The following is a 17,108-nucleotide window of genomic DNA, read 5'->3' on the forward strand; positions in this document are numbered from 1 at the left end:
ATGCCAATAGATATTTATCATTCAAAGTAACATACTTCTCCAAAGTGTTCTTTTATTTATTTGATGTTTGCAAAAGACGCTCAAAATATTCTATTGGCTTTTTTGATAACGTTGCATGTTTAGTATTCAAATGTCGTTGCAGTTTTGACGGTTTCATGCTTTCTGCAGCCAAAACTTCTTTGCAAATTAAGCACACTGGTTGTTCTTCATTGTTGTGAGAAGAGCATGTGAAGCCATACTGCAAATATGATTCGTCATATTTTCTTTTTTTTGTTTTGCTAGAAGTCGGATTTGAAGCACTGCAACTTGGTTGTGACGGCGTGGCAGACTTATTAGTTGGAATTTTAATTAGCCATTTATCCATGATGGTTAAATAATAATAAATAATTAAACAAAATGTAGTTGAACTTTAACGTAATAATTAAAAACACCAACTGAAAATTACACAGTAAATACACACATGTCACTACGAAGACAAAGCTGAGTCCAAACTGAAGTACAAACAGAAAAATAACTACACTCGAATCTTTACCAGTGCAATGACAACAAATTACGATCAGATCAACCCCGACGCATGGCGTGTTCAAAGTGTGCAGCGCACAAAGGCACCGTATCACAAAGACGCCGAAAAAGAAGCTTTCATTTAATTTTTTTTATTACTCTTTTATAAAAATAATATGCCGATTCGCCTAGCCTAGCTTGATTTTGCTTCCATATTGTATGTGTAAGCTGTAAGGCGACGCGGCGTCTGGGTACTTATAATCACTAAGTTATCTTGCAAACACTGACGCCGGCGGCCAGACATCAATGTCGAACGTTCAGTTGAAAATCGAGGAGCGCGTTGTATTTATTATTTTAAATGCTACTTCCATATTTTCATTTATAGGCCCTACATAACAGTTTTGCATTGCCACTTTTTTCAAAAAATAGTTATAATAAAACTACAATAGTATTTTGTATGATTTTTATTTGTATTTATATTTGTACGTAGTGTGTATACTAATTTTAAAATTTTATTTATAATGATTGAAAAGTATCAGATCTTTGCGACCCCCTTTCAGTAGTCTCGCGACCCCCCTGGGGGTCGCGACCCACAGTTTAAGAAGCCCTGGACTAAAGTATACTCCCCTCGCCTGTGTAATACTTAACTGCAGGATCCGGTCCGGGGTGATAAAGAAAAACCCAACTACCAAAAACACCCGTATCCACGGTCTAGTATTCAAATCCGTATAAAAGTAACGGTATTTATTTTTGTTATTTTATTTCCCCAGTTATTAAATTATACCGAGCTAAAAATTTAAACAATCTCTAAAGATAGAAGTTATTTATTTACTTCACACAACACTTATTACTTTTTTCATATTTTCTCAATAATTTGTGTTAGTGTTTTTCGGAATTTTGTACTTCGTATGAAGTGAATCTGTGCAAGTGTAAATGAACTTATGAATTTATGAATTTATGTTTTATTAACGAAATTCATTGGAAAACTTTCACGAAGCGCTTTTTGTAATTTGTTTACTAATCGGTTCCTTCTTGGAACCGATTGTAAATTAGGTTGAAAAACGCAGAAATTTTGTTTTGTAATGTTGGGAAACTTAAAAAGTTAAACAAATTTATAGAAAGAATTATAGTGATGCAAATAATAAAGACTACAAAATATTAAAAATAATTTTTTTTTTTTTCTAATGAATAGTTTTGTTTTTGAATCAAGTTATATAGTGATATGGTTGTTTGCCAGAAAATAAAAAAATAAAAAGAGATCACAATTATTTTTATTATTATGAGATCATTACATGAACATGTAATATATCTGAAGGAGTGGTTGTATTCTTTGGATCAGTTTCAGAAATACTAAAAAAATTAAATAATTTATACTTATGTCAGGAATAACTAGTGACATATTAATTATTACTTGCATATTTTAATTACAAGTATAATTATTTATTTTATAAATTTTTAGATAAAAAATTTGTTATCAAAAAAAATTATTTTTAATTTATAATTTGTTTATATTTAATTGAATAATTTATATTAAAACTTTTTTCATAACTATTATTTATTTATTATTACGTAATCTAATTTGATTAGATTTTAGTTACGAACAATTTTTTAAACAAACATTCTTGCTAAAAAGGAAAAATTAAATTTTAAATAAAAATTAATTTTCACTTGTATTCGGTAAAGAAATCAATTTTGGACCTATCAGTTCACAAGGGGGTTTAACTATCGATTTTGACCATCCTTCAAACAATTTTGACTTGTTTCGGCGTGACATCTGTATGTAAGTATATATGTTGCATAACTCAAAAACGATTATCCGTAGGTTGTTTAAATTTTGGATATAGGACTCTTGTAAGATCTAGTTAATCACCTCGCGTTTTTAATGAAGTCAAGTGAACCAAAAGTGTCCAACAATGACCAAAATTAAAAAAAAAATAAATGGATTTTGGACTTTTTCTTAACTGCAATAATAAGCCCTCATTGAGAGGTTTTCAACGATTAATCATAAATGGTTCATATTTTTATTGATTCCAGAGTTATAGCCAAATAAAATTTTAATTAATGAAATATTTTTATCTTAAAAGGGGATGGCACATCAGTTCGAATCAGAATTCATCTCCTTTTTTTTAACTTTTATTTTTTAAATTTAAATATATTGATTTATTAATAAAATAAATAATAATTCAATAACAATAAAAAGATAAAAATATTAGAAGTTATTAATGAAATAAAATTTTATGTACTTTTCATTTTAAAAAATGTATACGTGTAATTTAATAGGCGTACAAGGAAGTGTGATTTCCTCGTCATATTTTGTTCAATTGTGACGAGATTTTAAAAGATAATAATAATTGGAAAAAACTTTTGTTTACGTTCGTTTAACTTTTACGTTCTCAAATAATTAACATCTTTAGAATTAATTTTTTTCTTTACATATCTTTTTTCACGTAGTTTCATTAATATATTGTTTTAAATAATTATTATGTTTACATATGTTTTATACAGCGAATTCAGAAAGTCGCTGTGCAGTATACTTTAGAATTAAGTGGTGCATTTGTTCTTTCGGCGTTAGGTTGGTTACCCTAAGGGTTCGTTGGACGTTAATCAGTAATAAACCAAGATTTCAATTGTTGAGTTCTGATTGAACGCGCTTCGTTTCGTGTTTTTTTTTCCTTTATCGAAATCAATAGTTGCAAGAAACTTAATGGTTTTTCGGTAAATGAACGCTCTTTTCTTTTTGAACACGTCTTTCGTGAATGTAACAAGTGTACAGATTTAGTAAACCACAATTTTTGTGAAAAATTTTCAAATACTCTTCTACCTCATCGCAATCCAGTTCAATATCTTGTCAAAAAATTTCGGACAACAGGCTCTGTGAAAGACGCTGTTCGAAATGGAAAACCACTTAAACTAAACGAACAGAAGCTGCTTGTTATTTCGGATGCTATGGCCGAAAGTCCATCAAAGTTAATGCTTAAGTGAGCACAGTTGCAAGATATTGGACTTCCTACCGCACATAAAGCTGCAAGAAAAGAACTGAAACTTTTCACCCAAAAAGTGATGTTTATACAAGAACTGAAACCTACAGATCACGGAAAAAGACTAAATTACTCTCAACGGTTTAAATGTGTTATTGATCAAAATTCCGTAGGTATCGTCGACATTCAATTTTTTATAGATTAAGTGTGGTTTGATCTGGGAGGGTATATTATTTTACAAAATACACGATTGTAGTCGAAAACTAACCCTCATGAATTACACGAAGCGAAAATTGGAGTCTGGGTTGGTGTGAGTAGAATACGAATTGTGGGTCCAATATTTTTTGAAAATACATTTAATAATGATCGTTATTGATTTGTTTTAACAAACTCACATTAGTCAGTTACCAGAAGTGGAAATCGATCACGATTGGTTCCAACAACATGACGCCACAGCGCACACAGCTGTCAGGTCAATGACTTTTTACGAAATATCTTTGGTGAACGAATCATTTTGAGGGGTTTGTGGCCTGCACGATCGCCTGATCTGACTCCCCCAGATTACTTTATATGGGGGGCAGCGAAACATGTAGTGTATCGCAGCAGACCACGCACGATTGACGAAGTAAAAACCTCAATAACGACACAAACATTCCAGTAAATCAGCTGGTTAAAGTGTTTGAAAAAAAATCGAACGTGTGTTAATTTAAATTACAACGTTGTATTGATGTTGGAAGAGGTCATTTTCAACACCTTTTATAAATTATTCCAGTTATTGTAATATTCGTTTTTATAAAATAATGAAATAAAAACACAAAGTAATAATTAAGAAACTTTCGTCATTACACTTCTATAATTCCAGTACACAGCAACTTTCCGAATGTTCTGTATATATTACAACAATTTATCAATTTAATTAATTAATTTTGTATTTATGTTGTTTTTTTTTTTAAATTCAACCTAATAATAAATTACAATTAGACATATAGAAAATCGTAAAAAAAAATCAGTGTTATATTTTTGCAATATTACAAAACAGAAGATAAAAAAAATTACAGAAGTCGTATCACGAAACAAGGAAGTAGTACAATTATATGGTCAAAGCTCTGTCATGGTCTGTCAGTTTCTTGTAAACAATTTAATCTGATATCTTGAATAAGAAGCAAATATATAAATTCTACCGAAATAATAATAAAATAATAAATAAATTTTTACCTATACAGAAATAACTGAATAAACTTTTTATTGGTAAAAGTTAAAGATTGAATCAGAAAAATAATAATAGTAAAAAATCAGAAAATGTAATTCAATTTTGCCAAATTTTTTATTATAATTGGTGTCGTTCTCTACATAAAGATGTATATATATATATATATATATATAAAAATAAATTATAACGATAATATTTATCTAATATTTCTATCCCATTGTGCGCGCGCATACATACCCGCGCGTAAGCTCTAGCGTACGTACATGGGGCGACAACTAATCAAATTGTAGCTCAGTTTCGGGTGACTGCGCAAAAGTTGTATTACTCTTTATTTTTACTTTTTTTTTGAAGTCCATATTTTTTTATATTTATGTCCTGTTAATATCCCTATATATATATATATATATATATATATATATATATAAAAATTCAAGTTCGGTTATATTTGGGATTTGGTTGCCCGATTCAAATTCACCTGCAGCTGATATAGCTTTGGTGACATCGAACATCGAACCCACTTTACACACGAGTAAACGTTCTTACGGAACCTAATATCTATTTAGTTCCTCAGTCAACAAGCTTTTATACTCTGTCACTTCGTGTAAAATACTTACAAACACATTCCAATATCTACCGTTCAAAATATTTACCGTATCATTTATTTCCGTTCTATTTCATCCAAACCACTTTTTTCTTATCTCGTTTAAAACAGGACAAACAACTATCAAATATTTCAAAATTTCAAACTCTAAGATTACATAACAACATGTGTACCTGTTTTCTTTCCTATCACATCCATTGCTTAACAAGAGCATCCCAATTCTGGTTCAAAATATCTATTATGTCCATCCGACATGTTGATATTCCATTTTACCAGAAATTAAGTTCAGCAACATAAACAACGTGGTGAAATATAAGCTCCTTCGTTGTCTCGTTGTCCATGCATTTAGTCCGTTATTTTTCCTTAATTCTTTCCGATATAATCACTATTCTCTCAAAATTTGCTTCTTTTATTCAATTAGCAGTGAAATTTAGCAGCTACTTTCCGTCAATATTTAAACCCACTGATTTTATTAAATATTATTTCTCAGTTAACTTTTTAATCAGTCTTGGTAAAGCTTAAATTATATAATTAATGAACATTTCAAAGAAAATACTTCCAGAAATGCAATCTTTTTTCCAATTATCTAATTTGGTCCACTTAAAGGAATTCCGAGATTTCTTTTTTTAGGTGAATCGTTATAATTTTTTTTTTTATAATCGCATCAACAATTAAATTCATTAGCGACTTATTAGCGAAATATAACTGTACCGTAAATGTGTAGTCTTAACACTCTGGCTGATTAGCTGATTTACGACGAGTTTACCATTAGATCAACCCGATGGGTTAAATCGTTATAATACTTTGAATTCTTGTATATTTTTATTACCCTCATATTTGCGCCCCGTACCGACAATCATCCTGCAAAGCACATTGTAGACTGCCCATTAAGTAAAGATCGAGAAAATATTATTATTCTCCCGTCCAGTTAGCGCTATAACAAAGCTATAGTTCTATAAGGGTAAGTATTGTAATCGGTCCAATTTGGGCATATGCGGTTTTCTCCGGATCTTGACGTTTTGACACCTAAAGAACCCAAAAAACCGGATGGAAATCTTCGGAATATTGGTCAATTTTCAAGCTAATACTTCTTCTATTTAATTTTGGAAATAATAATATTTAGTATTTCTAATTTCATGCACTTAGTAAAAAAAAAGGTTTTGCGACAAAAAAAAACATTATTACTTCTTAAAGAAAAGATCATATTTAACGATATTAGAATAAGAATTCCCCTAAAAGAAAAAACTACACATAATTTAGTCAGAGTACTCTGAAATTGACTCTAAGTATAACCATAAAAATATATTTAAAAATAATAAAAATTCAATATAAAATAAAAATAGAAAACATGAATTTATAAGGTCAATTAAAAGATAGTATTAATAATAAAAAGTGTTAGCAGTTACTTTTTTAAATTAAAATGAATATTCGATGAAAAATGAAATCAGAAAAAGATGGTCAGAAGAAACAGTTTTCCAGTTGTATCATAGTTAATTTGAATAATTACTTTTTTGTTATAGTTCATTATTTTATGATGAAAAACAATCATATATAAATAAAAAATATTATTAATATTTATTTCGCATATATATCAATTAAAGAAATAATATATATTACAAGTACAAATAATAACAAGTACAAGTGATAAATATATAATAATAAAACAAGAGTACACCTGACCACCACGAGACTTGTACTAACGAATCGGGACTTTTCGCTAGTGATCGGTACATTCCGGTGCCTGTAAGCTAAAGGGGACGGATATATACATACACACACACACACACACACACAAACTGACACACATACAAATACCCTTTAGTATGGTAGGATAATATCTTATCATGAACTTCGAAAGTTAACTGTGACGTTTATGTGATACTTAGGTATTTAATCTGAATTCTACTTGGACTGGCTCACCTGACTGTTGCTACTCCGCTCCTCCTGGCTTAATTTACCATCTAGAAGGAAAATCATAATTTTCTTTTTATCTATATTTAATTGACTTTCCCGTTTACCGCATTATAATTTTAACTTATTGATCATACTTTTAAAACTTTTTGGGTTAACGGGAGAACTGTTATGTTACAACAGTTCTCGGACGTCCAAACCGTTAATAAATACCCTTCTACAAAGTTCGTCATATAAGTCGCTTATATATATCGCAAAAAAGTGGTGACAGTAAAAGTTCTTGTTTCTAACTTTAGTTTTAAACTTTCAAATTTAATGTGATTCCTTCATTCAACCATACTTACAACATAATAAGTTTATAGAGCTAAATTTATATATATATATATGTATGTACGATAAGCTATATTAAGTGTAAAAAGCGCTTACCTTTTCTATTGACAAAAACGGCCTTAAATCTGTAACAAACAAAAAAAGTACTTATAATTTTCCTTATATTTTAAAACTAGATTTATGATACTTATTCAGCTGATGAAAACATTATAATTTATCAAAATTTCTTTTCGGAATTCAATCTGCATTTTGATGAATAGGTTTCTCTATTATTTACTTATCATTCCAATCGATTAAAATAAAATACTCTTAAATAGTTTTGATAATTCGTTCTAAAGTAAATTCCCCAAACCTTGATACAGCCTCTTTTTTATATCAAAAATATTACTGATTTCATAGGGATGCAGGTTCTTTCCCACATTGAATATATTATGAAAAAATCGATTGATTAAGTTAAAAGATTCAGTAGGAACTTATTCTTAAAATTTTTAAGGAATTTGGTTGAAGCCGGGAACCTTTAAGAATTCAATTCTTTTTAAAATATCTTGAAGCTTGTCAATTCTAATCAAGAATCTGTTTGAGATGCGGATCCACTTATGTAAATCTGTGATAAGTCGTACTAAAATTAGGAAGATATTGAAAATAACATAATCGATCTGGCAGCTTTATTTAAAAACTTTAGATGAATTAAAATCTTAGATTTAAATTTTCATGTATTTTTTCCACCAATTATATTAAAATTAATATTAATAAGAAAAAACAATTACGATTATAATAATTATAATCAATTTATTTTCATAACAGATATGGAAAAAAAATCAAAAACAAAGCAAAAAGATATTCTGAAAAAGATAACACGATTGTTCTCAACATTTGATCCAACAAAAATAATGCAAGGTAACTAATTATTATATTAACTACAATCATTTTACCAAAATAATTTTGAATAAAAAAATCTCGTTTAAATATAATAATAAAAATAATAGAAAAAACTAATAAATGAATTTAAATCAATAATACACCACAGGGAAATTTTAATCCTAATATCAATCTTTATATTTATCATAAGAAATATAATAAAACTATTTCCATACGTATTTACATGAAGACACTTATCAGTCAATTTCTACTGCACTACCAACATTATTAATAATCACAACAAAATTTATAAATAATATACTCAAGCACCTACTCCCAAAAGGAATTCCAACAACGACCACACCAATAATAATTATCATCGAAACCACGGGAAAATTATCCGACCAATTTCTTTATCAGTTCGACTAATTGCAAATATAAATGCAGGATTTATTAATAATACTTCTAGGAAATGCATGCTCAACAAAATCCATAATGTTAATTCTACCAATTAAAATTATTCTTACAGCATTTGAATTATCTATTAATCCATCGGGTTGGTCTAGTGGTGAACGCGACTTCCCAAATCTGATGATTTGGAAGTCGAGATCCAGCGTTCAAGTTCTAGCAAAGGCAGTTACTTTTATACGGATTTTAATAATAGATCATAGAACCGGTGTTCTCTGGTGGTTGGGTTTCAATTAACAACCCGTTTCAGGAATGGTCGAACCGAGACTGTACAAGACTACACTTCATTTACACTCGTACATTTCATACTCGTTCATCCTTTGAAGTAATACCAGAATTGTAATTCCCGGAGGCTAAAAACGAAAAAGAAAAAGCATTAAAATCTCAATAATCCAAACATATGTATTTACAACACTAGTAAATTTATATTCTAGAGAAATCCCCTATGAAACAAAATTACCCATTTCACATATTTAAAAAAAACACCATGGCCCTTACAAAACACCATGGCCAGCAATTATGTCAGTAAACGTAATGACATGTTATTTAACACGTATATACTTAGTAATTTTTTTAGACTATTCTATAGTTTCCCTTTATCCTACCAGGTAAATTTTGAAAAAATGCTTTTCTTTAATCCGTGAATAACTCACCTGTTATTCTTGACATGACATAAACTGTATAATTATGATATGATCTCAATAACTGATTATGTATTGATTTTTCCATACTTAAAACAATTTTTACTTTCCCGTCTACGTAACGTTTTAGCATTGCTATAGCTCTAGAAGGGAAATTATTGTAATCGGTGTAATTTGGGTATTGCATTTTTCACCGGATCTTGACGTTTTGACGCTTATGAAACCAAGAAATGGATGGAAATTTTCCGGAATATAATGTTCATATGTGTGTTCGGTGTCGGCCGCTGAATCACGTTATATATCCAGAGCTATTGGATCGATTTTGACCAAACTTTGTCAGATTACTTCTATATATGGGGCATTGATGTCATTAAATGTAAAACATCAAAGATCAAGGGGGTGAGGCTGTGGAGCAAGATCATCCGCAGCATCTCAAGATTTCAACTCATTACGGTCATATATTTCTTAACAATGTACCACCCCTATCCCAAAAATATATTTAAACTACTGCTATGTTGTGACGTCATAGATGAGCAATAGAATTAAATAAATGAATAATATCTTGAGTAAAAAAGTAACTCGTCTGGCTGGGTTTCGAACTCGGTCGCCCGGTTGACTTCGTATTTGGTGCGTTAAGTCTCGCGGCTACACCTGTCTGTCGACCATACAAGCGAAATTTGTTCTACGTAAATTGTGAAATTATATTAATTTAGTTATTACCGACGTCGTCGCTAGTACAACCATACCCGTGCAAATTAAATACGGTATGCGCGCGCGTTTCAGTTAGAATCATTAAATTAAATAAACGAAAAAATATTATATTTAAATAAAATGATAAATATTTTTAATTAATTTGTGTGTGTAAGCCGAGCATCAGAAAGAACTGCATTGTCTTTTTTTCGTAATTACAATATTCTAAAATAATTAACTACGCAGCAATATTTACGAAGGAAATTTTGACCCCTACTAAATATAATATGATAACAGGATGTCGCATTTTTATATACGTAGAAAATTACAAATTTTATATTCAAGGTCTTTGATATCAGTAACATAAAATAAGATTTGTTATATTTATTTGGAAAAAGCACAATAAATATCCTTTGTTAGGACATAATAACAATAATGGCCTAAATAAATTTAATATTACTGCAATTAGAAACCTACAAAGCAACCATAGTAAGACAGACATTTTTTTCTTTATGTGTGTATATATATATTTAAAATTAGCTGCATCACTTATTAGAACATATATTCCATAAATCAGTAAACAAAAGTAGGCTAAAAAGAAAACAATAATAATAAATCTATAACTTATGTTTTAAATAGATTTCTGACAGAATACATATTATAACGACGTTGTACAGAACTGGACATTGATATATTTCCAGCAAATCCATTAAAATCCTAATTATCTAACCTATATAAAATAAATTAATTATCAGTAAGATAATATCTAAATAACAACATGTATTATACATTTATCTTATTTAATGATCTCTTGGGTACGTATATTTATAAACGTGCGCGCACGCACACGAATACATTCTGTTTTATTTTTTTCATACTAGTATATATATACGGAAACTAACTTAAGTAGATGAAAGGGAAAGATTTCTTTATTTGACGAACCTTTTTTGAAAATATTCTGGTTTATTTTTTATTTATTTAAATTTTTTTCTAATGTTACTTAATTGATAATTATAACTGTTTTGATGAAAAAAAATGTTTTAAATTGATACTAATTTACGAGTTTTATATAAAAACAAGTTGTTGTTATCAAACAAGTTTGATGAAAATAGATGATAATTTTTATGAACAACGTGCGACTCATATTTGTAATAATTATTTTCTTAATTAATACCATTATTATCAGATGATTAATTATTTATCTGATTATATTTGATTTATTTAATTTTTTGCATTGGCCCACATATAATAGGATATATACGTATATTTTTTTTTTATAGTGACATAAAAAGTTTAAGTCGTTTTTGTTTTTACAATGCCATTTGGATTTTTTATTTACAAAATGCGCTGTAAAAAAAAAATTATACACGCACTCTTCCCTACATTCTGTAGAATATTTGTTAATAATCAGTTTACCATTGTTTTTTTTCTAATTACTTTTATTTTTATTATTTCTGTTAGTTTTATCAAGACGCAAGTTTATCGTAATCCCGTTTCTTCCAGACGGTTTTTATATCATGTAGACTTTCTTTTGTAGATCTAATTATGTATATATATTTAAAAATTCGAGTGTAACTAAAAAATTTAAATGTGTTTTTTGTTTTAAACAAAGTTAACTTCAATAAGAATTACAGATTAACAAATTACGCTTTTAATTATTTTGTTATTTGTTTGAACTTTTAGAAATTATTATCAAAATAGAGTAGTAAATTTTTTTTTCCATGTTCTATTATTTTTTAAACTAAAAATGTTATTTTTTAATTTTTAATGGGGTTTTTTTTTAAAGTGGATTTTTCCGTTTTTGCTACCTACAGACCAAATTGTGTAACATTATTCTTAGTGTCCCTTTCCTTTTTTTTCTGTCAATGCTTTTTAAGTTTTTCACAGTTCTTTTTCTGCATTCTACTGTTTTACTTTCTATTTTGTTTTGCAGCTGTTTCTTCTTCGTAGAAAATTTCTTTCATTCGTTTTTATGCTTTTTTTAATCAGTTCTTCATTTTATAAAATTTCAGGTTATAACCTGAAATTCCTCTAGCTGTATTTGAATATATCTTAACTTAATCATAATATACGCTTTTAGGTTTCTTTCTAGATAAAAACAGGACAAGTTTCTTGAGAATTCTATTATCACTCATTCTTAGAACGTGGCCTATTAAGCTTCTTCCTTCCTTCTTTGGATTATTTCTGATTTTTCTTTAAATATCTGGGGTGGAGTTTATGTATGTATTTAAACGTGTTTAATATAATAATAATTCCTGATCTCCGGGGCTGAGGGCTGAGTGGTAGTGTCTCAATGATCCTGGCTTCGAATTCCGGTCAGGCATGGGATTTTTCATTCGTTACAAATTTCTATTCCCATAGGGCAAAATGATCAAAGCACTTGATGTCCGTCATCCCAAAAAGAAAGAAATAAAAATAATAATACACCGAAATATATCCGATATCCAAACACACCGATCTGACGATAAAAATAATCTGATGGGGGCACCTCATGACTTCTTTGTACGGCTATTAAATTACATATTCACTTTTTTATTTTAATTAAATTACATACTATTTTATTTCATTATAAACTTCTGATTTTTTTCATATATATATATATATATATTTGTGTTATTATTCAATTATTATTTATTGTAATTTTTTTACAATCACAGATTTATAATGATTAATAAATCAATAAATTTACATTAAAAAGAAATTTAAAAAAAGGAGATGAAGTCGGATTCAAACCGATGCCTTCCCCTCGTAATATCCAAATATTTCATTAATTACAATTCTATTTGGCTATAACTCTAGAACCAATGAAAATAAGTAATACTTTTGATGTATTGTTGAAAATGTCCCAATGAGGGCTTATTACTGCACTTAAAAAAAAGTAAAAAATCCAATTTTTTTGGATTTTGGGCTTTTTTAGATACTTTGGTCTAGTCGTTTGCATTCAAAAGAGGAGGTGGAGAACTAGATTTTACAACATTCCTAAATCAAAATATTCTACATATTTCAATATCCTACGGCTAACAGTTTTTAGATATGCGAGATACATACGTACGTACAGACGTCACGCCGAAACTAATCAAAATAGATTCAGAGATGTTGAAAATGGATATATCCGTTGAAATCTGAAAACCGAAATTTTTCGCGATCACAAGACTTTCTTTACTTCGTACAAAAAAGTAATAAAAAGACTCTGGAAACAAAAAAAAGTCATCACCATCCTCTTCATTATGTCAGTCACGGGCTTCAGTCCTATAGTTAGAATTCAATATACACATACAGAGACTTCTAGAAATTACTGATACTCAAAATATGCAACATTGTCAGATCTTTCTTTAATACAGAATCATACTAGTATTTGTAATGACTTGTCAGGGCCCATAAGTGGGGATTTAGACCGCAATGGAAGAAGAAGAAGATAAATAATAATAATAATATGTTTTGTTTGTAAGAAACAATATTATTCTTAAAAATGTTCTTTCTTTTGAATTTCCATTAAAAGGTACTTTTTTGTAGATGAGGAGCATGGACTGCTTTTCTCATTTTGTCCAATGAGAATGAAAATTTGTAGCGTATGAGAAATGTCATGCCTGACCGGGATTCAAACCCAGAATCTTCCTGATAAACATTCTTCACCGAACAATGCTTCTTGTTATATCACTGTTTCCAAAAGCCTTAATTTTGCATATATAAAGATTTTTTTTTTATAAATCGTTAAAGTCAATTTTATTTTTATTTTTCCTTTAAGTTTCGTTTAAAACATTACAAAAATGAATGAATGATTCTTTTCTTAATTTATTAGTGATTTTATTGGGTATTTTAAATATTATTTTTATTACACTTTATCTTTTATTTTTTTTCAAATAAAATTTTATTTGTGTAAATATAAGGTATTAGTAATTAATAAATGAATCTAGAACAGTATTTTATTTATTATTTTTTTTATTAAAAAAAAAAAAAAAAAAAAATTAAATACGTTATTTAATAATATAGAAAAATCAATGTGAATTTTTTTTTTTTGTTCAGTTTTCAACAAAAACCAACAAAACTTTCTTTCTTTTTACATAATTTTCAGATTCCTCATTTATATTTAAACATTATTATTTATAAACTTGTAAAGATTTTATTTCATATTACATTTTGATTAAAGTGTAAATAGTGTATCACGAAGTTCTACTGCAACTTTTATAACTTATTCTATTCGTGAAAAAATATTCATGTTCGTGAAAAAGTTCATATAAATATGTCCTAAAATGATTTATTTGCAAGTTACGGGTAGTGAAAAATTTCGCTCGCATTTTAGCTACCCCGGTGAAATAAGATCGTACAGAAATTTTTAGATTGTTAATTAAGGAGCATAATTAGTGATTTCTTATGGCCTTTTACTTGAAAAATCGAATAAAATAGCGCTCAGAACCAGAATATACAAAACAAAAATACATTTTCGTGAAGAATTAATAGTCCGCAGTATAGACGCAGTTCAGTAACTTAAGGACAGCCCTGAAAATCTAAAACGAACAATAAAATAAGTACAGAAGAGTACCAAGAAATGTGTTGAAAATGGCGAGCAATTTTTGAACATTTATTATAAATTGGTACGTATAGTGTTGATCTGGAGTACTGTTTCTAAATAAAATTCAAAGATTTCTAATTTTTCTTTGTTTTATTCAACTTATCTTACATCATTTCTTCAGAATTAAATGTTCTATAAGTTTTTATATAATTTTATACATAGTTATTATAGGTCAAACATAAAACCAGGATTTTTATCCCAATTTGTAGGTTTCATCCCGGATTTCTGAAAAACTACATTATACACGATTATGGGACTTAATGCATTCGATTTTTCAGGCCAAGATCCAGAAGAAACTATTAATTTTGCCTTTTAATTATCATCCTAAAAATTTCAGTACGTTATTTCATCGGAAATAGCTGAAATCCAACCGAAGTTTTTCACTAGCCGTAACTCGCAAACCAAGTATTTTAGGACTTATGTTTATATGAATTTTTTCAATTATTTTCATAAGTAGAATAGGTATTGAATATCTCGGAAAGACTTCGTGATAAAATCTGTATATTCAAAAAAATTTAGAAATTTTCAACTTTTATAATGAACGTAAAAGATTACAGTATAATAGAAAATGTTATAAGTGCCTGAAACCTGTCAAATTATTAAGAAAAAAGAAACAAATAGTTTTAAAGATATTTTTATTTATTAATTTATCTGGTATAATTAACGGTAAAACTTTTGACAAGGTACAAATATTCGCTAACATTGATTTTAATTTTTTTTTTTTACTTCATTAAATAGTAATGCAAAAAATAGAGATTAATTGAACAAGAGTGGTGAAAAAAGGGCTTTTTTCATTACAACTTTTTATGGTTAGGTTATAAATAAGCTTTCATATGTAAATTCACTCATCTGGATAATTTAAATATTAGTTTTTATTAATTACATTTAATCTGATAAATGTTATGAATTGTGTGTGTGTGTGTGTGTGTGTGTGTGTGTTTGCGCACGCATTTAATTTATTTTGTATCTCTTAATGATTGAAAAACATAATAATTACTATTATTATAATACAATTAGTAAAGTCAGTAGCAAATAAATGACTATCTTCTTGTCTGTCCATCTGATTAGACTGCTGCCTGTATTGTCATTAAAACGGCAAGCAGAACGTCACAGTTATTCTACGTGTAAATGTCAGCATGTAATGACGTGTAACAAGTACGGCCGAGTAACCATGTTAGTTAGTTAACATGTCAACACAACAAAATATAACAACAGTAAAGAAGAATAAACTAGCTAGCATAAGAAAACCACGGATGAGATAGGACGTCAAGGATTGTTCTCAATTCTACCAGGATGTTCGTATACACATATATATATATATAAAATGTATATGTATGTAAAATACATCTGCTTCTACTCTTAAGTTAACTTCCTACTGGAAGACCGCCAGATACACATACATATATATACGTAGACACTTGTGCGCGTGCACGCGTTTGTTTCTTTCTTGACAGGTTGTGGCCGACAACTAGCCGAAGTAAAAAAGGAAAGAAGAAAAAACAAACAAACAAACAAGTGGGCTAACTAACTTAACTGGATAAGGAAGAAGGATCAGGCCCAATTTTTCTTCTCTCAAGTTAAATTAACTGACCCACAGGCTGTCACTTGTTAATACTTAGATGTATTAAGAAAAAAAAGAGGAAACAAGAATTTAATGTTGTTTTTTTTTCAGTTTATAAATTATGATTGTAATATTAGTGGTATAATATTTTTTATATATTTATATATCACGATATAATTTTACAATTAAGTACCGGTATAGGATTAAGGATGTTATGCTTTAATTTATTATAAAAATATATAGGTTAATGTCATCATCGTACGCTTAAAAATTTGATTTATTTTAAAAATTCTACGTTTAATCATTTATGGACACAACCGCTAATATACAGGTTAGAAGAATAATTTATAACCATGAGATAAACTAAAAATGGAAGTTTCTTGAATTTTTATTTTTATTTTAAGAAAGAAATTAATTTTAGCTGACCTAGCGCTCTCGGAGATCTATTAAGTGTGTACTAAAAAAGCAATTCTTCTTAATCGATCTTTATTTTATGTATATTTTGGTGGTTGGGGAAAATTTTCTTCAAATTCTGCCGATAGATAGCTTTAAGATCCCATAACTCTGGTAATATTAGTTGGATATGTTATCATTTGCTGGTTTTTGAATGGTGATATTACCAATCAAAAGCAAAAATACAAAAAAATATATTTTTCTTGTATTTTTAAACAGTTATTCAACACTAAAATACAAATTAAGGTAAATTTACCCATTCGGCGAAAAAGTTAATTAACCTTTATAGAAAAGATACTAAAAAAAAATTATTATTATTTTTAAATAAATTTTAAT

The 17,108-nt window shown here is 28.5% G+C and overlaps 1 protein-coding gene across 5 annotated transcripts in view; it reads right to left on the reverse strand.

Annotated features, from left to right (window-relative positions):
- LOC142331399 (uncharacterized) overlaps positions 1-17,108 on the reverse strand; it is an 807,446-nt gene that overhangs the window by 152,512 nt on the left and 637,826 nt on the right. For all 5 annotated transcript variants that reach the window (XR_012757984.1, XR_012757983.1, XM_075377288.1 and 2 more), the window contains one exon: positions 7,628-7,656. Coding sequence is in view for 3 of the 5 variants with exons in the window: in XM_075377288.1 (XP_075233403.1) it covers positions 7,628-7,656 (29 nt within the window). In the remaining 2 variants the exon portion in view is untranslated. The remainder of the gene's footprint in view (positions 1-7,627; positions 7,657-17,108) is intronic.

This window comes from Lycorma delicatula, chromosome 10 (assembly GCF_047948215.1).
Source record: "Lycorma delicatula isolate Av1 chromosome 10, ASM4794821v1, whole genome shotgun sequence".
NCBI lineage: Eukaryota > Metazoa > Arthropoda > Insecta > Hemiptera > Fulgoridae > Lycorma > Lycorma delicatula.